The 27,475-nt window shown below is 31.1% G+C and overlaps 1 protein-coding gene across 47 annotated transcripts in view; it reads right to left on the reverse strand.

Moving 5' to 3' along the window:
* Window positions 1-27,475, reverse strand: part of LOC126703600 (UPF0481 protein At3g47200-like) — a 146,698-nt gene that overhangs the window by 88,396 nt on the left and 30,827 nt on the right. For 3 of the 47 annotated variants that reach the window (XM_050402578.1, XM_050402617.1, XM_050402613.1), the window contains one exon: window positions 11,125-11,172. The exons of 10 other annotated variants lie outside the window; for them this stretch is intronic. In XM_050402578.1, coding sequence (XP_050258535.1) covers window positions 11,125-11,172 — 48 coding nt within the window. Of the gene's footprint in view, window positions 1-6,232; window positions 6,505-9,050; window positions 9,090-9,794; window positions 9,883-11,124; window positions 11,173-13,038; window positions 13,114-13,818; window positions 13,956-14,108; window positions 14,366-27,475 lie in introns of those variants that run through there. 34 more of the 47 variants (XM_050402577.1, XM_050402616.1, XM_050402594.1 and 31 more) reach the window with 25 other exon arrangements.

Consider the following 27,475-nt stretch of genomic DNA (forward strand, 5'->3'; position numbering starts at 1 on the left):
TCACAACCTTATTCTTCCTATCCCAAACCCTTTTTTTCATTTTTATTTTCCAAAATAGATTAATAGGAACTCGATGCAATCCAACATTTTTTTTTTTTAAAAAAATGGCCATTAAATACAACACCTACAGTACCAAAATGAAACTAAAACCTAAGTTCATTTACTAGCGAAAATGAAATAGCCATTAATTCATTAAATCTGCAAAATCTAACAGAGAAAATTCAAAATTCATGTGGCTTTCGTCAAACTCAAACAGATCTTCAACTCCAAATCCAAGAATATATATAGATGAAATTTAATAAAAATACTAATTCATACGCATCTATATATATATATATATATATATATATACACACAGAGATTGAGAGAGAAGGAGGTGTGAAAGGATACCGTTGGAGATATCGGCGAATTATCCGACGATCAGATCTGAGCTCCGGCAGGGTTTTTAGTGAAGGTTTGGGCACTCTCGCGAAAAAGTGCAGTGAAAACTGTGAGAGAGAAGAAAGAGAGAGAAATTTTAACAGATCAGAGAGTGCATATTAAGTTCTCTAAATAAAAAAGGTTGTAGCACGTGCCACGCATGTGCAACCACGCTAGTTCGTAGCGTTTGGTGCTTCTCTATTTTGCGTCAATGGACTAATAACAAATTGACACGCATAGCAAAACAACAACAAAACAATTCAATTGCAAAGCATAAATACAAACCATTTCAAACATAATATACAAAATTTTAAAAACCAAAAGACCCCAAATGCTCCGTTTGGTTGCCGAGAAACCACAAGGAAAAATATCAATAAATAAACAAGCATTTGTCACATGGTTTATCTTGTCCTCTAAACAGGTGTTGCCTTTAGAGGCTAAACTATGTGACAAGGCCATCAAAAGAAGGGAGTCTCGATGACGAATAAAACACCACACCTGATGGCCTGCCTTTTTCATTTTTTATTTTGATAGGTTCTTATTATGAAATCTGAATGGAACTCGTTTGATAGATGTTACCGTGTTGGAGACTTTTATTTTTTATTTTTTGAACAGACCAACAATTCTAAGAGCCCATAGTCAAATACCCATGAAAATTAAATACCACTTTTTACTAAAATCAGGCCCAATAAATTAACCATTAAAGCACACAAATTGTATAAAATAAAATAAAACCCAAATTTTAGCTCAATTGCCCATTCACAAAACAAAACCCTCAAATTATCAAAGCGTTAACCATTCAAAACAATTCCCAGAATTGAATTAGTTCAGATTTGGATCATGGAATGAATTGGGTTAACACTCAAATAAAGAGGAACCATACGTGTTTTGGTCTATTTTATGAGCAGCCCAAAAGAAAAGACATAAGCCCAACCAGTGAGGCTTAGCTCAAAGCTTTTTTTTCTTTTTTTCTTTTTACAGAGTTTTAACCTATAGCATCTGCTCCTGATAATAACTCTTTATCATCATATCAAGACACCAATCAATTTTTGTTGTAGACGAGGATTGAACCTTAGATCTCTTATCCAACTATCAAAGATTTCATTAGTTGAGCTAACTGGAACCCACTACAGACATAATCTTGATCATGATTCATGGTAAGCTGTACAGATTATAGAATGCGTTCTAAAGATTGATAAGCTACGACACCAAGTAGCACTATATCAAACTTATGTATTTTTTAACTAGACCAATGAAGTATTTATTGATGGTTGGCTTACAAACTTTTTGGTATTATAGACACCGCATTTACACCCCTTACAATTCGGGCCCTTGTTTCCCAATGATGCTAAATTCTAAGACCCAAGATTAGTTTAGGGCCCAATCAGATGTTAAATTGATTTAAGAAATGTTCAAATGAAAAATATAACTTTTAATGAGCAAATAAATTTATTTTTGGAAAAATAAGGCCAAGGGAACCCTCGCTATGCGCACGCAAAAATCAGCCTACGCATGTAGCTTTTATCATGTGCACGCAAGCCCGATCTTGCACATGCATAGCGAATTCTAGAAACTTAAATAAGACAAGTTTTCTACATTAATGTTGAGGTTTAGAACGAATCCCACATCGTCTGGGAGTCATTCCAAACTCCTATTTTCACACTATAAGTAGCCTTACGTGGTATATTTTCAACACACAGAAATCCCACGGGAAAACACTAAAATTCACTATTTTTAGTGAATCAAAGAGAGTTTTTCACAAAATATCTTCACGTCAATTTTCTTTTGCTTAGGGCTTTTTCAGGCCTTGATCTTAAAGTTCAAGATTACCAATCACTTTTTTTTTTTTTTTTTTTAAATTGTGAATAGATTTGATTGAGGAGAATGGTAAAAAATCAATCTTGAAGAGCTTTTCTTTAAGGTATTAAGTTGCTTTGCCTATTTTTTTTTTTTTTTTATGCTGATTTTCAAAACCAACCCATAAACCGCACCGACCGATTCATATATAGAAATAAACTTAAGGGAAAAAAGAGAAAAACATTCTTAGTAAATTGCTAGAATGAAATCCTACTTATGCCCCCCAACACAAAAGGTAATATTTTTTTGGTAGATTACACCTTAGCGTTGCTGCTGATGCTTTAGTCTTCCATATTTGCAAAAGAGAGAGTAGAGTTAAACTTAAAAACTGATGAGGAGAAAAGAAAAGACTGAGAAGTAGAGAACAATGAGGTAAACAAATAAGATGAAAAGAAAGTGGAGGTTGGGGGGGGGGGGTATTAAATGACAATGCCACGTTTTGATTTCTATGTTATCCAACATTTTTTTATTTTTCTTTTATTTCGTTTTATAAAAATTAGAGTGCCACGTTGATTTGAAAATATAAAATTCTTTTCTAGATTAATAATCAGTACATGAGAAAGCTAGGCTTATAAATCGAGTGTTAGAAACTTGATTTCCAGGTGGAGCCACGTGCAAAAAAATGTCAAATCAGACGTGATGAGAACATTGAAACCGATTGTTTGAGACTCGATTTATTAGCCCTAAATCAAGTCTTTTAAACTCGAGATGTTAGTAAAAAATATAGTTTTGTAACAGTGCCTACCAATTATATTGTTTGGAAAATGGGCTCAATTCCCGATTTTGGCCCTAAAGAGGTTCTCTTTTTGTTGGTTTTGAAAGAAAAAATCTCGTATTGCATCGATGATTGAGAAAAAATAGCTCGGTTGTTAATGAACTTTGCAGATAAATAATGGTTTGGCCCACGTTCTAGATCATGCCAATCAGATGATAGTTTTTTTTTTTTTTTTTTTTTTTTTTTTTTTGATGAACTAGACGAAATTTTTTTTTTCCTTGTTGATTTTGAAATCTTATATTGATCTTAGTATAAGAGCAAGAAAGAAAGTGAATTGCTCAAATATAATATAACAATAGAAAGTGTGCTAATTCTATAGTTTTTGTTCAACATGAGAGTTAGAACTTAAAGGACAAAAATTTAATTAATTTATACTGTTGGTTTGAGAATACAATACCAAGAGTCTTATAGTTCAACTAACAAATTTTGTTGTTTTAAATAGAGATCTTTAGATTCAAATCCCCTCACTTTAATTATAGAATTATTTAAAAAAAAAAAAAAAAGTTGTAGAGTTGGGAATTTAAATGCTGGGGAAGGGGGAGGGGGAGGTTGGGCTTGTCTGCAATGCATAAGAGTAATTGCATCAATTGGTGTAAACAATTTTTGTCAATTTTAGCATAAAAACTTATTTTTTTTCTATTTTACATATCACATTTCAAAACACGCCACATCAGATTATCTATTTTACATTATATTTTATTAGAATACATTTTATGTGTTTGGAGAGAGAGAGAGAGAGATTATATGAGTTGAGAGAAAAAAAACAATGAAATATAAAATACAAATGAATAGTAGTCATGTAAATATAGACGATTATTATAGTAACTATAGAAATTTGTAAAATTTTAGGTTAGCCAATGTTGATAATTTTTGGGCTTAAAGGTGTAAATTTGAAAAAAATTTCTATTATACATATTTATAAAAAAGAAAATGTGATATTTAAATATAAATTTATGGGTAAAGAGTAAAAAAATAAAAAAGAAAATAAAAAGAAAAGAAAAATAAGTGGAATTAATAGCTGGTTCTCAATTGAGAATTCTGGATAGAGTAAAGAAATGGTATATGAGTTCTATTTTAAGCTATACACAAATTAATTTTTCGAACAAAAAGTCAATAAATATGAAATATTTCTTGGAATGGAATTATACATTAAAACTGTCTTAAAAAAAAAATGTTTATTTATACATGGGCCAATCCGACAGTTATTCAATTGAAAAACAAGATAAGCTTAATGAAACAATGTTTAACGATAAAGCAATGGTGGGGCACTTACAAGCTACAACAAAGTCGTAATAATGCACATGATCTTCAGGCAGTCTCATGGACTTTTTTAAAAAAATAATAATAAAAAAAATTGATTCGACTAATAAAATTTATTGTTTAAATAAGATATTTGAGGTTTGAATCTCATTTATAGACTTTACATCAACAATAATTAATGTCTTAACCTAATAATAAGAGCAATCAAATGAACACTATAGCTTGAAATTTGATTGTACATATCAAGTAATAATTTAATAGTATTTAAACTGAATAATATTACAAGAAGGTATTAAATAGAAATAAGATTGGGGTTTTATTTTATTTTTTTTAAGCTGAATCGATAGTAGACTTTATTAAATACCAATTCTTAATAAAATCAGGTCCACTATATTAACCACAAATTGTATCAATTAATATAAAACAAGGCCCCCAATTTCCAAAGCCTTTAACCCATACAGATGGTCCGTCGAAAAAATTCTCAGGATTAAATTTGTTCAGAATTGAGTCATTAAATTTTATCAGCGGCCCAAAAAGGAAGACATAAGCCCAGCCCGTGAAGCCAAGCTCAAAGCTTCGGACACTTTTTTTGTTTTTTATTTTGGGAAACGAACGATGAAATATTCAACCGAAAAATAAAGAGGACTTTGAAATACAAAACTAGTCCTCTACAAGGATTTTGAAACACAACACTCTATTTTACATCGGCAAGATCAATTACATTAAAAATAATAACAAAGAACAAAATAGAAGTTCCAACGAACAGGGAAACAGCCATCATAATTATTTAGTCTTTTAACCCATGTGAGGTCGTGAAAATAGAAGTTCTCTCATAGAACTTGCTGTTTGCATAAAAGTGAACACCAGAAGAATAATAGCAGCCACTGTTGAAGCGAACCTCCAAGGGGTGCTAAAATATTCACTTTTCAATGTCGCCTCCCAGTGGTGCCAAGATTTGTCATAGAACCTATTCAATTCTTCATAGAGATTACAGTAATCAACTCTCACCGTTTCGGATACGATTCCTTTGTTGAGATTGTTAATCATGGACATTACTGCATTGTTGTCGCCTAGGTAATTGACCAAGATTTTTTTTTTGGTAAGTAAATCCACATCTTTTCTGGAATTGATAAGAAAATCCATGAAGATGAAGTAATCAGTAAAGTACGCATTTCCAATATAGCAAGTTTGTTCTAATGCCATAACGTTTCGTATAACAACTTCCGTCACACCCTTTATTTCTAATTTTGGGATTTCCAACACACCATCTTCAAATTTTATTTCAAAAGAGCGTTCACTTTTACCAAGCCGGAACCTTACTCCTGCCTTGTGGAGTTGTGTTGCTGAGTACAAAAGCTTTGGATGTTCATTGATTCTTTCAGGTAACTCCTCGGGTGGGGGTAACATGAAGGTTCTAAGAAGATCGGTGAAGTGTGCTATTTCCGCATTGGGATTGGGCTGCCTATACTGAATGTCGGTGAACACATCAAAGTAGGAAAAAATATTCTTGAAAAATAATGCATCGGGAAGAGATGGAAATGCAAGGTGCTGCAGTTTCTTAATAACAAAGAATGGAAGCTGATTTTCAAATAATAGCAAGTCAACCTTCACAGCAGCAGCCCTTGGTTCCACAACCATAGAATCGTCATGACTTGTCAAACTTAATGAACTACGTCGGAATAAAAGCTCAAGAATGAAGCACGCATCCACCAATATCATTTTCACAAAGCTATCACTCGTAAGATCAATAGTCTCTTCATAACACCTGCGAATGCGTTCTTCCAGTTCCCTTACCGTGCCTACTAAATACTCCAAGCTTCTCTCACTCCGTTTCATGAAACTCCTGAAGTACCTCTCTTTATGCTCTTCCATGGCTTTCAATCTTTGGTTTTCGTGGTGATATGGGCCAATTGAAATAACCTGAGGAGTGTAGGCTTCTTCATTCCATTTTCGAAGGTAGCGTGGAAGTTTGTAGATACGACACTCTTTCAATAATTGAATTTCTGTCCTTTTGACTATTTTGCTAATTTCAATTACCAAGTCATCATTTTTATTTTCATTTCCACCTGAAATGTCTGCTTCCTTTTGAGTATTTTGATCTTCATTATTTGTTGAAGCAGTTGCTAGTTGAATTTCCCTACTAGCTGATTGTTCCATCTCTAAGTTGGCTTCCTTAACAAAGACAAGAGCCACTAGCATTAGAAGCACAGGTTTAGAACTATGTGAATATGCATGATATATTAAATTAAGGCAGAGAGAAAGTTCAATGAAGACTCTATATTACATTCCAATTTCATGCTAAATGTCATTTTAACTGTTCCATTAATTGATGTCAAGTATCTCTAGATTTTAAATGGACTCCAATTTTATGCCAAGCATCCTTTCTTATCAAATTCTAATTATGTGTCAATTATACTTGCATGCAAATTTAAGTATCTAAACTTAGACAATATAAGAAGACTCAATTCGTAATAATTATTTGTGTATACAATACCATGAATATATATACATACATACATACATATATACATATATATATATATGGTTGAGTTCAAGTTATATCTACTGTAAGCTTAAACAATGTTACATCACTCAATATTTTTTACTTGGATGCGAATTTTAACAAATCTACTATTAAATTATATTATCTTTATATATTCTCCACATTTGATAAATTTTAAGGTGATCAAAGATTAATTGTCATGTCTTAAATCAATTGTTTAAATTCAAGTTTTTGTAGTTTAAGATAATGCATAAAAAATGAGTTTCTAGATCAAATGGTAAATAATATTAAATTGACAAGAAAATTGGCATGAATGTTATGAACATATAGTACATTCAATTCAACTGTGCAATTTTCAAAACATGAATTTTATAACAAGTTATTGGATGGTATAACAATACTTAGAATTACATATAGTATAACTCCACAAAAGTTGCCACATCTTTTAAACCATAGATTTCAATAAGATCTAAAGGTTAAAAAAATCACTACAATCCATGTCATCTTTAAAATTTACTGATGGCCACATCAACTACCCTAATTAATTTAAGAGAATATTATATTATTTTATTTTTCTACTTTCTTTCTCTCTCCTAATTAGTTCATCCCCAACCTTGCACAAAAGCCCATCTAACTTACCTAACTTTTTGCTGAAATTATAAAATAAGTAAAGACTCACATGAATGAAGCAAATAGTGACAAAAAAAGAATAAACAATAAGTTCCATATAATCAAGACAAACTAAAATAATTGTAAGAAGTAAAGACATACTAATAGATAAAAGAATTCTGAGCCATAATAATTAGGGTTCACATAGCAATAATAATTAATATGTTTACTGTATTTAGAAATAATAGATGAATTCCAAGATTTCTTCTTAACAACAATAATTAGTATGTTCTTTGTACTATAAATCAATATGTCAAATGAACTAATAGTTTATTTTTTATTATCTTGCTAGCACTGTGGACATATTTTGCAATAAATAATCTTCATAGACTACGAGATATATCTCTTATCCAGGATTCATCTTTTTATTGACCCCTAGAAAAAATATCCTAGAGCCGCCACCAATGAGAGGGATAGGACTTAGGAATTGGCATACCTATCCAAAACCCCCCTCCTCACACCATAAAAAACATTAAAACAAGGTTCATTAAACCTCTACTTTTCTTTCCATCCAAACAAGCTTCTAGGTAAAACCACCACTTTATTACTATTGTTAAATGTTTTTGTGCATCAAAACAAGGCTCATTAAATCTCTACTTCTCTTTCCATCCAAACAAGCTTCTAGATAAAACCATCTCTTTATTATTAGTGTTAAATCTTTCTGTGCATAAACACAATTACAATCTAGTTTGTATATAATTTTAAGGGTCATATTAACGGTTGCCCTTGAGATAATTGTTAATAAACCATAATGGAAAAGTTTTATATAAAACACTATTTTTATTTGACATTACTAATAGGATAAACACATTTATTTTGTTACGTTAATTATATTAAGTGGTGCATTAATTTTTTTGGGGGAAGAGGTGTATTTATTTTTTATGTGGGAGGTGGCGCATTAATTATTTAAATTTAAATAAATTGTGTCATTTTTCTGGATAAAACCATATCTTTATTACTACTGTTAAACGTTTTGTGCATAAACACAAAGTACAATCTAGTTTGTATATAATTTTAAATGTCATAAACAATGTTATTTCAGTAAGATAATAATGAGAAAATAAATAAATAGATTGATAGACAAAGGAACTAAAGTAGGAAATGTTACAAAAGCCTACCTCAATTATTAATATCCAGCAGCTGAAAGAACCAGGATTTAAAATTTCAATACTTATCTATCAATAGGTAATGTGGTCTATTTTTCTAAGTTCTCACTTCTCACAGTAACCAAATGAAACCCAGGAGGGTATAGATAGAAAAGACAACAACTATATCTCATAAATATTACGTCACTATTTTTCAGTGGCATTGCGTCATATAGTTTTACCAATCCGGGAAAATGACTTGTTTGGATTCCACGGTTTTTGTTTGATTATTATTATTATTATTATTAAGTACTGGGTTTTTCAACTTCTGCTTTTAATTTTGTTTTTTAAAATTGGAATCACAACTAAAATTTATTTTTGCAATAGAAATAACACAAAGAAGAATCAGCATCTAAGAAGGGTTTGCAAATCTAAAATCTCTATCTAGATTGGGAAAAACAACTGCAACATATGGCCATACCTTTTTTTAGTTCAGTTTGGATTGACTCTCTCTAGGCATCTGTCAACATTTCCAAAAGAAGACATTGATTAGTGCTTCCAGAAGCATTTTCTCGTGGTTTTGATTAAGAATTTTAAATCTGTATTTTTAGTAATTCTAGTGTCATATAAAAAATCATAACTTTTTCTATAATTATCCTATGTAGAAAATTGAGACTGGTTGCATATTACTTACATATAAACCTACCACTTGCTGTGACAGTACACATGACAATTCGTATGGTAAAAAATAATATTTTATTTTGAATATGAACTATGTCAGTAATTTCCATTCATCAGTTAACAACATTACTATTCTGGATTATATATCACAAGGCTATACAACACATTATGAACCAATTTAAGACAAGCACTGAATAGTTAATCCTGTCCAAGAGACTAGGAGAATAGCTATCAAGATATTTTTCTTCGGTAGGTATTGAAAGTTTTTTCTTTTTTGGAAGTAATAAAACTAAGGCACGAAAGTGGAACAGAGCGCTGCCTGAAGAAAAAACTAGTATTGCATTAATGATTGAAAAGAATAACTCAGCCAATATTGTTGTTTAAACAATAGTTTTCAGTCTTTAAATAACAATAACACTTCTGACACATATTTCTATAACACTCAAACATGTATGTCCAAAATACTGAAAATAAAACAACAATAGTTTAACACGGTTACTAAACGGGCCCTAAGATTTAGGGGCCTTTGCATATATAAAGTTACCTTAACTAGGGGGTTGTTTGGAATCTGCTTATTTTGCTGAAATTGAAAACTTTTTGTTGAATGTATGGTAGATAAAGATGAAAGTTCGCTGAAATAATACAGTAAAGCCCTTTAATAGTATCAAAAAGTGCAATAAGCCAATAAATAAATAAATAAAACTGAATAGTAAAATGACAAAGGAATTGGTATTCATTCCCCTTGTTTGGATGTTTTAAAAATTAAGCGGAGAAAGGGGTATACATATCTCTCCTCCTTGCTTGGATGTTTAAAAATTAAATTAGGAGAGGACATGGGAATAGAATGATCATATAAATTGGGAAAATGCTAAAGCCATAGACTATTTTACAACAACTTTTACAAAAATGATCATGGGAGTGGAATGATTATATAACCATTTTGATTGTAACATACAGATCATCCTCTTTGCTTTCCCATTCATAATTATCTAATATTTTTCTATATTGTTACTGTACTTCTTACTACATGTCTACAACAATGTTAAACCCTCCCCCCTACTCCCTATTAGGCCATGTGGATTTTGTTGTGTTTGATCCGGTTTGTGACCAAACCTAATTTGGATACGTTACCATTTTTAGAATACAATCGAATACCGCTTATTTTGCTGAAAACTGAAAACAATAAAAAATAATAATAAAGTTACTATTCACACGCAGGCTACTGTTCATTTGCCTACCTACTTGGTTCAAGTAGCATGAACAGTGCAAGAGGCGCAAGTCAAAAAAAAAAAAAAAAAAAAGAAGCCAGACATAGACGCTCCAAACGCAAATGCAAACCAATTGGAGCTTTAATGGGAGATTTGCTACGTGAAATTTTTTTTGATACATTTTGGATCCATTGTTTGGGATATATATGCTATTGCTTTGGATTAGGGTTTGATGTATTGAAAATTGTATTATATGGCACTTTTGTATTTTCTATTCATTAAATCCTTGCAACTATGTGGACAGACACACTGTTGAACCTTGTAAATATTTATGTTGTGTGATTTTTCTTGGCACAAATTTTTATCTATTTTTCGTTTCTCATAGGTATAGGGACTAGGGTAAATTCCTAACACTACCATCCAAAATTTTCTAATTGGGAGAATTAAAAAAATGGGGTTGTGACCCCTCTAAATCCCCCTTCCTCCCACCTCTAAAAACATTCATTTTCACTATTGTTAAATGATTTCATGCAAAAACATGAATTACAATCTATTGTATATAATTTTAAATGCGTAGTCATTGTTATTTCGGTAAGAAGACAATGAGAAAATAAATAAATACATTGATAGACAAAAATACTTAAGTAAAAATGTTTGAAAACCTACCTCGGTTATTGAAGTGTAGCTGCTGATTGAAAGCCGAAAGGAACGACCCTGTAAGTACAAATTAACTATCAAGAAATCATGCAATCTATGGTCTCAGTTCACTGAGGCGAAAAGAATCACATTAAGATATATTTGTTAAGGAAAATATTTAAGATGAATTAAATCAAACAGACCAAGAGTAAAATTGAAAAGAAATAAAAATTTATTAATGATTGAAAGCCGAGGCGTGGAACTTTACCCACTGTCTTAAGAAGTGATTTGACCCCTCTAGATATAATTTATCATTTGTGCAAAATTGACTACAACGATTACACCCAAGATTCAATGGAAAACTTTGGTTGTGTGTACTAACAAAACAAGGCTTTGAACTAGTATTAATGTCCGAAAAAGTGAAGGAATTTGTAATAGAATAAGGGACACAAAATAGAGGATTTTGGACTGCTCTCCGTATACATGAAGAGAACATAAACTCTGTTTATATATTGCAATAACTAAAGAAAAATTTTAAAGGAAATGGTAGACAGAAAGGCCAGCACATCCTTAGCATCAGCCGTGGTGGGCGTCGCTTTTTTGTCTTTTATGATTGAGGGAATCTGCCTTAGCAGCTGTCTTCCTTCATTTTCATTTTTGGAAGGAGGAAAATGTTTAAGAAAAGAGAGATAAGACGGGCCAAAATGATGGAATGCTTATTAAGTTTATTATCACCTACCCTACCCCTCTTACTGATTTGGTCAAAGATTGTGGATAAGAGTATAATTTTTTGCTCTTACACACAATGAGTAAGAAGACACCAGCCAATGTAGCCATCATCAATTCAAACTTGAAACATTTCCAGCAATGCAATATAAATATAAGATTTTACTAATAATGTTTTTTATAAAAAAAAAAAATAGAAAAAATTATGAATTTCTCTTACAATTTTTTCATTTTTTATAAGCGCCACCGAAAAATTTACCCACTCACCCGAAATACAGGTCGGATCCACCGAGACGGGTCATCGGTTGGGGTGGGTCAGATTAAATGGTATGGCGGGTTTGACCAAATTTGAAGATTTTCATGGATTTATTTTTTTTGGGACTCTTCGGCCAATATTATTGGGCTTTCTAAATTTTGTCATATCAGATTGGGCATCTTTTACATCATTTCTTTTAAAATGGGCCAGTACCCTTAAAACTAGGCCTTCAAGGTCAGCTTGAACATAATAAGTCCGAATCTATACTTCCCAGAGCCCACAAATTAACATTTGGGAACCAAAAAAATACAAAGAAAAACATGGACACAATGGCGAACAAATAATACCACACAAAATACCATTTTTTACCACATGCTAAACATCAATAGCATGTAAAACCTGGGCATTAATTAAACAGATAAAAATTCATAAAATCCCTTTTTTTTTTTTATCACCTGTTAGTCATTCACACATTACAACATATATTTTCCAAATTGCCAAAGCCTAAAGGCATGGGCATTGGGCAGTACAGCAAAATTGCCTCAAGAAAACTCAAGCATATAATAAGTCAATTTAAAGTTTAGATTCTAAAGACATTAGGCAATATTCCCAACAGTTTATATAATTAGTTACAATTATGAAATATTATAAGTATTTCCAAAAAATAGCTTTCCTAATGCAGTAAAGAACTTTGATTGAGAAGGGATCCATATTAATCATTGATCTTGTATTAGTTATCGTGTAGTACATTATAAAATTTTTCAACGTATAATATTCTAGCTAAGCTAGGGAAAACATGTAAATATAAGATCACCATGTTCACTAGTAATTCATGAAATCTTATCTAAGAATTTTATTTAAAAAGAACGAAAAATCAAGAACAACAGGTCAAAGTGACAACAAATACAACGACAAAAGTAACACAAACAATGACAAGAAGTTAGAAGAGAAAGAGATGATACCTCAGAGAACTCTTAGCTGTTAAGGATTCAAACTTGAAAATGAAGCAAAAAACCAACTTGAATAACTTTCAACTCCTGTATAAAATTAGGATTTCAAATTTTTAAGTTAGGAAAGCAAAATGAATCAAACAAATGAAAATAACAATGTGTTTGGATTTCATCTTTTTAAAATAGTTCATCTTCTGTTTTTTACAGAGAAGATACAAGTATATTGATCATAGAAAAAAAAAAACTAAACAAGGAATAAAACAGGCAGATAAGAAAATAAAAATGTGTTTGGATTTTATCTTGTTAAAACAGGGGTTCATATTCTTTTTTTACAGTAAAGATACAAGAATATTGATCATAAAAAAAACTAATAATAAAAAAAACAAGGAATAAAGCAGGGCAGATACAAATCACACTCAGGGCACACTAAAATAATGAATCAAACTAACTATAATGCCTGTCTGCAAAGAGTATAACGAAAATAAACACAAAGCACACTCAGAAAAGTGATAACTCAAGTCTACGAAAAATGATAACACAAACAAACATACTCAAATTAGGGGTTCCATCTTTGAAAAGTGATAAATCAAGTCTTTGAATCCAATCACTTGGTCAGTTTTGGTCCCAAACCTTTAAGTTTTAAATCATTTGAACAAGATCGCTTATGTTGCTTTTCAGATGATTTATATTACTTATCACAAACAGAAAAGAATAAAAAATTGAACAAATGATAAGCCCATATCACAAACACAAAATACAGAAAAAGAGGGATGAAAAAGGAAGAAATTTTACCTGATCTGAGACTAGGAAGCCGAGTCTGAGAGGCTGAGAAGACAGATGGTGCAATGTGGAAAAAATGTGAGGCGGCGGCGTCAGGTGGGGTGTTAGGCGGTGGCAACAGCTACCAGCAACCCGGTGGAGTTAAGAAACTGGAAAGATTTTGATGTAAAGAAGAGTAAAGGGCTTTGTAGATTTCGAAATCACTAGAGAGACCAGAGAGCAGAGATAACGGAGAACAAACAGAAAAGACCAATTTATAAGAGAGAGAGAGAGAGAGAGATGAGGGTTGAGAGTGTTTCAACCTTGAGTATGGAGGAGTACGGAAAATCTGATTTTGATTTTGGTAAGTGTAGCCGAGTACAGTCTTGAAATCCTAAACCATGATTCATGATGACCCGAGGCATGGGAAAGTGAAAATCTGAGTTTGACGTGAAGGGTTGCCGAACAGCTGTTGGGGCGGGTCGAGAGAGAGAGTAAACACTGAAGAGAGGCGTTCTAAATCTGTGAAATTTCATGCGTTCTAAATCGGTGAAATTTCAGCATTTAGTACAATCAGTAGTACTCCCCCTCTTTTTTCTTTTTTCTTTTTGAGGAAAAATACAGACTATTCTTCTCAAATAAAAAAAATAATAATTAAATGCAGACTAAACGACAACTAGTTTATACACAACTTATACTTTACGACTTGTAACATAAGAGCATTCGAAGCCAGTGCTGATTTCCAGTATTGCAGTCTGTCTGTGCTTGATCCCAATAACCTCACCAATGCAGCTTCGTATATTTCAACATTATGCCAATCCCATAAATGCACAGTGGGATTAACAGCCAACTGCTACAAAGACTCAACTAAAAAAAAAAAAAATCACACCATACTATGACATCTCAAGTACTTTTAAATCTAACTACGAGTTTTCAGTCTCACACCATTTATTTTCATATTTAAATTCACACTTTATTTAAATGTTAACTCTTAATGAGGATTTAAAATCTTCATTGACTTCATATAGAAGTACCAAAATCTAATCAATAGGTTTATAGTGTAGATTAGATTTAAGAATAGTACTAAAAAAATTTCTTGTATTGTATTTATGAAAGCATTCACATTAATTTGTTTAAAATTTTTTGTCTATCTATACTACTAATAACAAGATTCTCTATTTGAATTTCAAAATCTTGCTTACAAAAATATCCTTAAACAAATTCTTAAACTCTCTAGAAAACCTTTATCTTTTAGTTATATAATTTTAAATTAAAAAAAAAATTGATTAAAAGTGTAATTTACTATTTTTTCTTAAAAGTTCCTAAGTTTTAGACTTTTTTATTTCTCATCTCCAATTTGAATTACCACCTTTTATTTTAAATTCAAATTTTCAAACATTTATCAACTCTCATGTAGAGAAAGATCCTAAAAAATAGGACATTATTTTTATCTCACTTTTAAACATTATTCCACGTTACCTTATCTCTTTCTTAAATTTATAAATTAAAAAAAAAAAAAAAAAAACTCTTGGTTATATTATATTTTTTTTTAGACAAATAACCAATTAGGAAAAAAAGAAACTTATATAGAGAAATATCCTAAAAATTGTGACACTATCTCAATCTTACTTTTAAACATTATGCCATCAAACCCAAAATAAAAAATAAAAAAGAGTCTTATCAAAGGCACAAAGCACGTGCGATAAGGCAAATTTTAGTATAACAACTTATTTTTTTTATTTTACATAAATACTTTGCAAAAACACCAATATCAGATTATCTATTATATATTGTCTTTTATTTAAATAATATTTTTCTCACTTTTTATTATTACTTCACACCTATCCACCTAACAAACACTCTCTCTATTTTCTCTAAACATCCTCTTTGCAATTTGGTTTGATTATGGGCAGTGTCCTGGTTGGTATGTGATCCCAGATAATAGTTTGATTGAAAGTGTTTGAATTACCGTTCTTAATTTATGATATTTAGGGCCTGTTTTGGCCACCAAGTTCAAACAACAATTTTCACATTTTAAACAATATTACACATATTTTCACCCATTCGTATTTCAAACAACTCTCAAACTATTATACCAAACACCCCTTAAACACCGTATTTTGAGAACTACCCGTTTTTAAATTTTAAGTAACATTCTAAATAACATTGTTGTAAGTATATTAAAAATTGTGGGACTAAGATGATTTGACCAAACACTGTAAGTGGGGGACTCTTCTCTTTCTCTTTATCTTTCTCTTTCTCGTTCTTCCCCAGTTCCTTTTCCCCTCTTTCCTTTTTCTTTCACACCTACAACTGTACAGGTCTCTCTCTTCTTTGTATCTTGTGGGAAGCACTTTGTTATGAGCATCACCTTTAAATCCTTAGATTTTAAGATGATAACAAAGGGCTCTATATGATATTATGAACTTGAAGAGTGAGAACCATGAAAATGATTGTGGTGGGATAGATCGTGGAGTCTTATCAGAAATCATAATAATCCGATATTTAATAGTAAATTACAATCACACACTATCAATGATGCATGTTGCAATTTCCCTTGGAGATTAGAATTTTTGTACAAATTTCACAAAACCCTTCTCACAATATTGATAGATCCAAATGTGAAATCTATTTAAAAAGAAAAGTAAGAGTATGGAAATATCACTAACCTTATGGAAAGGAAATCAACGAAATGAAATGTATTTAAATAAGAGAAATAAATAAAATGGAATTGACTAACCTTATTTGGATATTTTAAAATGAAGAAATGAAAAATAATGTAAATGAATAGAATGTACGTAACCTTATTTAGGAGTAACATAAAGGGAAATGAGTGGAATTATTTTATAACAATATTACTATTAGACCATATTTTAAAATAAATGGTTGAATATATAAGTGTATTTTGAAAGTTTTAGTAAAAAAAATTCATTAAATCTAATTTCATTCTTTCAAATTTCTCACAATTTCGGGGAATGAAAATTTGAGATTTTAAGGAAATCAAGAGGAATGAGTATTCATTCTTATCCATTTCATTCTCTACCATTTAAACTCTCAAATAAGGAAATAGACTTTCCGTTTCCTCCATTAAAACTCTCAAATAGGTGAGAAAATTTATCTCACATGAAATAAAATATTAACAATTCTATTGTATATGTCAAGTGACAACTCACTTAAAAAAAAAAAACCCATACACAAATCAATCACACAATTATATATATTTTTTCACTTTTAGAAAAAATGTTATTAGAAAAAAAGGTACTAACTACATTTTTTGCATTATAACCATTTTTTAAAGGCGGTGATTTTGGGCAGAAAAAGCGGTAATTTTAGGTTTGCAATTTGGGTTTGACTAAGGGAGGTGATTTTGGGCAGATTTATTCCCTACTGTTGCTACCAGTTCAGATGCAACATACGTTAAATAAGTCAAGAGCATTCCTAAGATACATGGATCATTTTCTAAAAAATAAGAATGAATTAAACAATCCCGAGTAAATCTATATTAACACAAGGATGATGTAATAGATGCAATTGCCAGTTGAATCATAGATGTAATTGTTTAAGGCCTCCAAATAAAAGAAGGCCCCATTTGAAAAAAAAAAAATATATATATATATATATATATATATGTGTGTGTTTGTAATATTTAGCTATATATTTTAATTACAAAAAAAAAAAAATTTAGTCATTTTATTAGTCAGTAAAATGTATTAAAACAATCCCATTGTATCATAAAATACAAAAAATTAAATAGAAAAAAAAACAAAAATAACTAGACTTAAACTAACGAAATTAAATTTTAAAAGACAAATTCATTAACTCAATTTTAAAATATACTACAATCAAAATTTATACTAGACAAATTTAATAATAATACAACATAATTATCTGGACAAATCTCTCATCTTTCTATTTCTATATCTATATCCTCTTTTTTTTTCTTTTCTTCATCTTGACTTTTGATCTTTTAATATAAGTTCAGTTATTCATTTTAAGTTATGTATTTTAATCTACTTGATTGACAGGATAAAGACAACACGCTGAGTCTTGTTCCTTGTTCTTTTTCTATAAGTTCAGTCAATCATTTTAAGTTATATTTTTTAAACTACTTGATTGACAGGACAAGGACAACACGCTGAATTTACTCCTGCACTTGCACAGTCTGCTCACACCCCCACTGCACTGTTGTTACTGCACAGGGATAATACACACTGCACAAAGCTTGATAAAATGACAGGACTTAACACTGCACAGTTGTTGAGCATATAATATTTTACAGGATTTGTTATCAAGCACCGGTTTGTTGCCTGTTAAAGTGAAAAAAGACAAAAAAAAAAAAAAAAATTGGTTAAAAAAGTCAAAATGAACACCCTGTAGTACTAACAAAAAAAAAAATTTTAAAATTTGACATAAAGGTAAAGTAACGACAAAAAATTTTGTCCGAAAAAATAAAAAAATATTACTGGTAACAGACACTTATTTAGTTAAAATTGAAAATATAATAATAAAATAATTTATAAATGTGTAAATAGTACTGTGAGACTTATTTTTAATTAAAAAGTTAATACAAAATAAAATTTGTAGGTCCATAAACAGTGCACGGATATACTGTTCACGACAGATTGGTCAAAAATTACTACTACTGTTTAGGTACAGTATATAAACAGTAACCGATGTTGGGGTAAAAAGCGTGCGCAAAAAAAAAAAAAAAAAAAAAAACACAGCAAACAAAACGCGGTATCCAAACGCACCAACACAGCTACAAACTCCCTCATTCACCCACACGCGCCACATCCAATTCATACCCACTCAAATTAATATATATTTTTTAATGCAAATTTTTACTTCATTGATTAATATTAATTATTATATCAATTAATAATTTGATATATATTATATCAATTTATTTATATTTTAATAATACTAGTTTATTAAATCATGTAATAAATAAAAATAAAAAATATATTTTAAATAAAAATTAAAAAAATTAATTAATATTATTTAATTACTATTTAAATCTATAAAAGATTACACACAAAATTTTCGCCTAATGCCTCTTAAGTTATTGAGTCGGCTTTGCAATAATGTTAGAGAAACCCAGATCAGAGACAAAGGTGATGGTTCGGACAGCAGCTATTGCTTCCGCATCATATTTGAATATTTTCTTGTAGACATAGTGTAGTTACGTACGAGATTAAAGTCGGATATAATAATAGACGTACGAAAGATGCTTGAACTGTAGGAATGACTATTTGTGTTGGTTTTACTCAATACTCTTTTGGTGTTGCTTACTGCCACTGTTTCAAATTTTATAGATATATTTGTAATTCATTCCCAAATAATCATCGGTTGCAGAACTTATCTTTTTTTGTTTGTGTATTTGTTTAATTTTATTAGTTATATGTTAATATCTACCAAAGTTCAGTGTTGTAATCTGATGTCTTAGATCTAACATAAACTGATTGCGTTTCATTGCTTTGGACATCTTTTTATTTGTGCACTCGGAAATCAATATTAGGTACACAAAGAAGGGTGTTCCTTTTCTCTTCCAACTCACTCTATCCGATTTTTCCAAATTCTCAAAGCTAACGTTCAAATCTCATCATGTTGTGATGGATTTTCTTCTGCAAGTTCTTACTTCTTCTCTTTGAATATTATCCGGATCATTAGAAGAAATCAACCAATTTGTAACACATGGCAAGTGAACAAATTACCCCGAACAATAGGTTCTGCTGAAATCTGAAAGGCACTCAAGATGATTAGGAACTAGTAAAGAGAGATCTAATTATAATCATGTCAAATCTTAAATTCAATTTTTGAAAGAGCATCAAATGGAGGGTTAACATTGTTGTAGGCTTGTAGTAAGAAGTACTGTAACAATATAGAAAAATATTAGATAATTATGAATGTGACAGCTATTTCTGCCAATGAACTGGTTGTGGTGGTAGTCATGGGGAAATATATGCTAGGAAGGGTGATCTTGGCGGTGGTGATAGTAGTGGTGCTTTTAACGAGAGTTGGGGGTAGCAAATGGCAATGGGATGATAGGCATGTTACAATTTGCAAATTGCAATAAGTAAAAACTGAGGAACTTAGAACACAAATTTTAGAAATAAAACTTCAGAATGTTGTTTCTTCATTAGTAAAAACTCTTTAAAAATTCTTCATTAATCTCCATGTGATGAAAAAAAAAAAAAAACTCTTTAAAAACTATACACCAAAAACACTTTTGCCTTATTCTAGTGAGGAAAGTTTCACCAACTGAACATGCTAATTGACAAAAAACGAACATTAACGAATTACCCAAAAAGTCCATATAGAATGATGTCATGAGCATTCGGGATGTTTAATGCATAAGAAATCAATGTGTTACATGTAGTCATTCAAGTACAAAATTTTGTAAGAGAGCATCAGTGCACTACTGAAAATATTCTTTCAAAACATCCATTTTATTACCCAAGGGAATTTACAATCTTTGTTTAGCATGAGCATTAACACAATCTTAATCATGATAAACCTGTATAGAATGCTTTCTAAATATTGATAACCAATTTCCTATGAAGTATTTATTGATGGTTGGCTTTCAAACATCCAGGCATTTTGTTCAAGGATCAATCAAAGAAATTTTAGAGTGGAGATAACAAAACTAGTACTCTACAAGGATGCTGAAACACAACAATCATGTATTTTACATAGGTAAGATCAATTACATTAACAATAATAACAAAGAAAGAAATACATAATTTATGTATTTTACACAGGCAAGATCAACTCCATCGAACAGGGAACAGCCATCCAAATTATATAGCCTTTGAACTTATGCATCCAGACGATAGAACATGCTAGCTGTTTGTATAAAAGTGAGCACTAGCAGACAACTGTTGAAGCGGTTCTCCAAGAGGTGTTAAAATATTCACATTTTAATGTTGCCTTCCAACGGTACATTTCCGTAATTGAACCCAACAAAAAATAGGGTAACAATTGCACCCAAAAGCACAGCTCAGGTTTTAGTCATCCAAAGGGACTACTATTGCTAAATTTCAAAACCAATATTTTCAGTTTCTAATTATATGTCAGCACAGTGAGTCACAATTTTAACAATTTTAAAATGAAGCATAAAACTAAAAGCTACTTAACCTAGGCCACGAAAACCAGAATCTATTTTTCTTTCTTTCTAATAATTCAATCGTTACAATAAGTGGGGAAGGGGAGATTCAAATATAAGAGAACCCAGATATTTAAGGGACAAACTCAATGATTTTATGACAGTTATTGGTGCAGACACTAGATACAGGCCTCCAATTATGCAGACTTATGGAATATGGATGCAGAAGCATGAAGAAAACGGCCCACCCAGTGGCCTTATGGATGAAGTTTGCTAACATATGGCCAAAGGGTTAATCAACTGGTATCTACAATTTGTTTAATTTATTTATGTAATTGGTTAAACCTTGTTTTCTTTTGCTATTTGCTTAGGGAATTTAATTCCTTTTCTTACTAGGTCAGTAAAACTATTTTCTTTTCCTAATAGGACAATAAGTTTGGAACTCTATTTAAAGAATCCAGGGATCAGTGTTGTTTTACAATTTGCTTGAGTAATAAAGTTTATTGTTGGAGTTTTCCCTTTGTTAGCTTGGTACCAATTCCCAGGTTTTGTTTTCTCTTGCTTTGGGCTAATTCCTGGCAAACTTGATTCCTAGGTAAATGTAATTTTGCTGTTTTTGTTAAATTTGCGATGCCGTAGTTATAATACAAGGGCCTTCAGATATCCATAAAATAATAATAATAATAATCCTAATAATAATAAATATAACTTTAATGTATTTTGCAATTTGCACAAGTTAAAATAAAAATGACTTTGAAGGAGGTAATGGAGCAAAGGAAGGTTGAAAATAACAAGGGTAGAAATAGTGAAGGAGGTAATGGAGTATATGAGCTTAGTGGAACAGAATAACAGGAATATATGTGCCTGACCCCAGTTTAACCCAAATTGATTGAAAAAATATCTACAAACCCAATCCTGAATTTGTTAAGATTAAGAATTTGTTGATGGTTGTGATTGTGATATGTTTTTAAGTTATACTTTTGGCGTGTTATGTTTTCCCTAACAAATGTTAAAGAGGAAGGCAGTCATATATTTTGGTTTGAAAAGGAAAGTAACTAATGAAATTTTTAATTTTCTTTGGAATTTATATGGAAGATCACACTACCCCTGCATGGACAATTTTAAAAGACAACTTTCAAACTTTGCCAATTCTACAGCTCCCAAAATCATTCAAACCATAGGGTATGTACTTCAGTACCATAATTTCACCTAAGCTTTTGCATATATTACATTAAAAGGATGTTGATTTCCCTCAAAAATAGTTGCAACCTAAAAGTCTAATTGACAACTTCAATAACTGCACTGACAATGCCCTCTAGAGCTTAGGTGCATTCTAATCCATCATACTGATACACAAATAATAAAAGATTGAGAACAAACTTGATAATACCAACATGACAACATTCAAGTTATCATAATATTATATCCCTTGTATGCTCAAACAAGAATGTCGTCTTAAATCATAACAGTATATGCCACTTACATTGCTTTGCACATATTCAGAGCTCGATCCTAAAATCTTCTCTCCACATGCACCCAATCCAGCTCTGATAAGCCCAGAACCAGCTCCATAAAATGCATTCGCAAATGGATTAGACGGAGCATTTGCTACATTTACTGGTGGTCTTGGCACCCCAGGCTGGGTCCCCACATTGTTGTACATTTTTGTAATTGAACCCAACATAAAACAAGGTCAATGTTGCACCCAAAAGCACAACTCAAGTTTAAGTCATCCAAGGAGGCTACTATTGCTAAATTTCACAGCCAAAATTTTCAGTTTCCAATTAAACATCAGCACAGTGAGTCACAATTTTAAAATGAAGCATAAAACTGAAACTCTAAAAGCTACCTACCTGGCTCACGAAAACCAGAATCTATTCTTTTCTTCTTTTTTTTAATAATTAAATTGTTAAAATAAGCGGGGAAGGGGAGATACGAATCTTGGTTCTCCTCATAAAGGGGACCAAGCAATGCCCACTAAGCTACAAGGCTCTTGGCAGAAAACCCGAATCTGCTAAATCCTATTTAGTTCCCAAGTAGTTAAATAACTTTCTCCCACTATCCAATTCTCCTCCTTAGGAGAACCTACATTTAAATCCCCACTACCCCAACTCCTGCGACTAGTCTCATAGTTTTGGGACTAATGTTTTGTTTTTATTGTCATTGCATCTCTTAAAAATCTCACCCAACATATTACCCTAACCCCTTTTCAACCCAAATACATTCGCCGTAATTCGATACACAATAACATTCTTCTCATTTCACAACCTTATTCTTCCTATCCCAAACCCTTTTTTTCATTTTTCTTTTCCAAAACAGATTAATAGGAACTCGATGCAATCCAATTTTTTTTTTTTTTTTTTTAAATGGCCATTAAATGCAACACCTACAATACCAAAATGAAACTAAAACCTAAGTTCATTTACGAGCGAAAATGAAATAGCCATTAATTCATTAAATCTGCAAAATCTAATAAAGAAAATTCAAAATTCATGTGGCTTTTGTCAAACTCAAACAGATCTTCAACTCCAAATCCAAGAATATATATAGATGAAATTTAATAAAAATACGAATTCATACGCATCTATATATATATATATACATAGAGAGATTGAGAGAGAAGGACGTGTGAAAGGATACCGTTGGAGATATCGGCGAATTATCCGGCGATCAGATCTGAGCTCCGGCAGGGTTTTCAGTGAAGGTTTGGGCACAAAGTGCAGTGAAAACTGTGAGAGAGAATAAAGAGAGATGAATTTTAACAGATCACAGAGTCCATATTAAGTTCTCTAAATAAAAAAGGTTGTGGCACGTGCCACACATGTGCAACCGCGCTGGTTTGTATCGTTTGGTGCTTCTCCATTTTGCGTCGATGGACCAATAACAAATTGACACGCAAAGCAAAACAACAACAAAACAATTCAATTCCAAAGCAAGTACAAAACATTTCAAACATAATATACAAAATTTAAAATACCAAAAAACCCCAAATGCTCCGTTTGGTTGCCGAGAAACCACAAGGAAAAATATAAATAAATAAACAAGCATTTGTCACATAGTTTATCTTGTCCTCTAAACAGGTGTTGCCTTTAGAGGCTAAACTATGTGACAAGGCCATCAAAAGAAGGGAGTCTCGATGATATGAATAAAACGCCACACCTGATGGCCTTGCCTTTTGTATTTTTTATTTTGATAGGTTCTTATTATGAAAATTGAATGGAGCTAGTTTGATAAATGTCACCGTGTTGGAGACTTTTTTATTTTTATTTTTTGAATAGACCAACAATTCTAAGAGCCCATAGTCAAATACCCATGAAAATTAAATACAACTTTTTACTAAAATCAGGCCCAATAAATTAACCATTAAAGCACACAAATTGTATAAAATAAAATAAAACCCAAATTTTAGCTCAATAGTCCATTCACAAAACAAAGCCCTCAAATTATCAAAGTGTTAACAATTCAACACAATTCCCAGGATTGAATTAGTTCAGATTTGGATCATGAAATTAATTGGGTTAACACTCAAATAAAGAGGGACCACAAGTGTTTTGGTCTATTTTATGAGCAGCCCAAAAGAAAAGACTTAAGCCCAGCCCGTGAGGCCTAGCTCAAAGCTTTTTTTTCTTTTTTTCTTTTTACAGAGTTTCAACCTATAGTATCTGCTTCTGATAATAATTATTTATCATCATATCAAAACACCAATCAATTTTTGGTGTAAACGAGGATTGAACCTCAGATCTCTTATTCAACTATCAAAGACTTCATTAGTTGAGCTAACTAGAACCCACTACAGATTATGGAATGCTTTCCAAAGATTGATAAGCTACGACACCAAGTAGCACTATATTAAACTTATTTATTTTTTAACTCGACCAATGAAGTATTTATTGATGGTTGGCTTACAAACTTTTAGGTATTGTAGATACCGCATTTACACCCCTTACGACTCCGGCCCTTGTTTTCCAATGATGCTAAATTCTAAGACCCAAGATTAGTTTAGGGCACAATCAGATGTTAAATTGATTCGAGAAATGTTAAAATGAAAAATATAACTTTTAATGAGCAAATAAATTTATTTTTGAAAAAATAAGGCCAAGGAAACCCTCACTATGCGCACGCAAAAATCAGCCTGCGCACTTAGCTTTTTGCATGTGCACGCAAGCCTGATCTTGCACACGCATAGCGAATTCTAGAAACTTAAATAAGACAAGTTTTCTACATTAATGTTAAGGTTTAGGACGAATCTCACATTGTTTGGGAGTCATTCCAAACCCCTATTTTCACACTATAAGTAGCGTTACAAGGTATATTTTCAACACACAGAAATCCCACGGGAACATACTAAAATTCACTATTTCTAATGAATCAAAGAGGTAGTTTTTCACAAAATATCTTCAAGTCAATTTTCTTTTGCTTAGGGCTTTTTAGGCATTGATCTTAAAGTTCAAGATTACCAATCACTTTTTTTTTTTCCCAATTGTGAATAGATTTGATTGAGGGGAACGGTCAAAAATCAATCTTGAAAAGCTTTTCATTAAGGTATTAAGTTGCTTTGCCTATTTTTTTTTTTGAAGTTGATTTTCAAAATTGACCCATAAACCGTACAGACCGATTCATATATAGAAATAAAATTAAGGGAAAAAAGAGAAAAACAATCTTAATAAATTACTAGAAAGAAATCCTACTTATGCCCCCCAACACAAAAGGTAATTTTTTTTGGTAGATTACACCTTAGCGTTGCCATTGATGCTTTAGTCTTCCATATCAGCAGAAGAGAGAGTAGAGTTAAACTTAAAAATTGATGAAGAGAAAAGAAAAGATTGAAAAGTAGAGAACAATGAGGTAAACAGATAAGATGAAAAGAAAGTGGAGGTAGGGGGGTATTAAATGACAATGCCACATTTTGATTTCTATGTTATCCAACATTTTTTTATTTTTCTTTTATTTAGTTTTATAAAAATTAGAGTGCCACGTTGATCTGAAAATATAAAATTCTTTTCCAGATTAATAATCAGTACATGAGAGAGCTGGGCTTATAAATCGAGTGTTAGAGACTCGATATCTAGGTGGAGCCACGTGGAAAAAATGCAAAATCAGATGTGATGAGAACATTGAAACTGAGTGTTTGAGACTTGATATATTAGCCCTGAATCGAGTCTTTTAAACTCGAGATGATAGTGAAAAATATAGTTTTGTAACAGTGCCGACCAATTATATTGTTTGGAAAATGGGCTTAATTCCCGATGTTGGCCCTAAAGAGGTTTTCTTTTTGTTGGTTTTGAAAGAAAAAATCTCATATTGCATCGATGATTGAGAAAAAATAGCTCGGTTGTTAATGAACTTTGTAGATAAATAATGGTTTGGCCCACGTTCTAGATCATGCCAATCAGATGATAGTTTTTTATTTTATTTTTTTTTTTTTTATGAACTAGATGATAGTTTTTTTTTTCCTTGTTGATTTTGAATCTTATATTGATCTTAGTATAAGAGCAAGAAAGAAAGTGAATTGCTCAAATATAATATAACAATAGAAAGTGTGCTAATTCTATAGTTTTTGTTCAACATGAGAGTTATAACTTAAAAGACAAAAGTTTAATTAATTTATACTATTGGTTTGAGAATACAATACCAAGAATCTTATAGTTCAACTAACAAATTTTGTTATTTTAAATAGAGATCTTTAGATTCAAATCCCCTCACTTTAATTATAGAATTATTTAAAAAAAAAAAAAAAAACAAAGTTGTAAAATTGGGAATTTAAATGCTGGGGAAGGGGGAGGGGGAGGTTGGGCTTGTCTGCCATGCATAAGAGTAATTGCATCAATTGGTGTAAACATTTTTTGTCAATTTTAGTATAAAAATTTATTTTTTCTATTTTACATATCACATTTCAAAACACGGCACATCAGATTATCTATTTTATATTATATTTTATTAGAATACATTTTATGTGTTCGGAGAGAGAGAGAGAGAGAGAGAGAGAGAGAGAGAGAGAGAGAGAGAGATTATCTGAGTTGAGAGAAAAAAAAATGAAATATAAAATACAAATGAATAGTAGTCATATAAATATACACGATTATTGTAGTAACTATAGAAATTTGCAAAATTTTAGGTTAGCTAATGTTGATTGTTTTTGGGCTTAAAAGTGTAAATTTGACAAATTTTTCTATTATACATATTTATAAAAAAAGAAAATGTGATATTTAAATATAAATTTATGGGTAAAGAGTAAAAAAATAAAAAGAAAAGAAAAGAAAAATAAGTGGAATTAATAGTTGGTTCTCAATCGAAAATTCTGTATAAAGTAAAGAAATGGTATATGAATTCTATTTTAAGCTATACACAAATTAATTTTTCGAACAAAAAGCCAATAAATATGAAATATTGCTTGAAATGGACGTTATACATTAAAACTGTCTTAAAAAAAATGTTTATTTATACATGGGCCAATCTGATAGTTATTCAATTGAAAAAAGAGATAAGCATAATGAAACAATGTTTAACGATAAAGCAGCGGTAGGGCACTTATAAGTTACAACAAAGTCGTAATAATGCACATGATCTCCAGGCAGTCTCATGGAC

The sequence above is a fragment of the Quercus robur genome, chromosome 10 (assembly GCF_932294415.1).
Source record: "Quercus robur chromosome 10, dhQueRobu3.1, whole genome shotgun sequence".
Classification (NCBI taxonomy): domain Eukaryota; kingdom Viridiplantae; phylum Streptophyta; class Magnoliopsida; order Fagales; family Fagaceae; genus Quercus; species Quercus robur.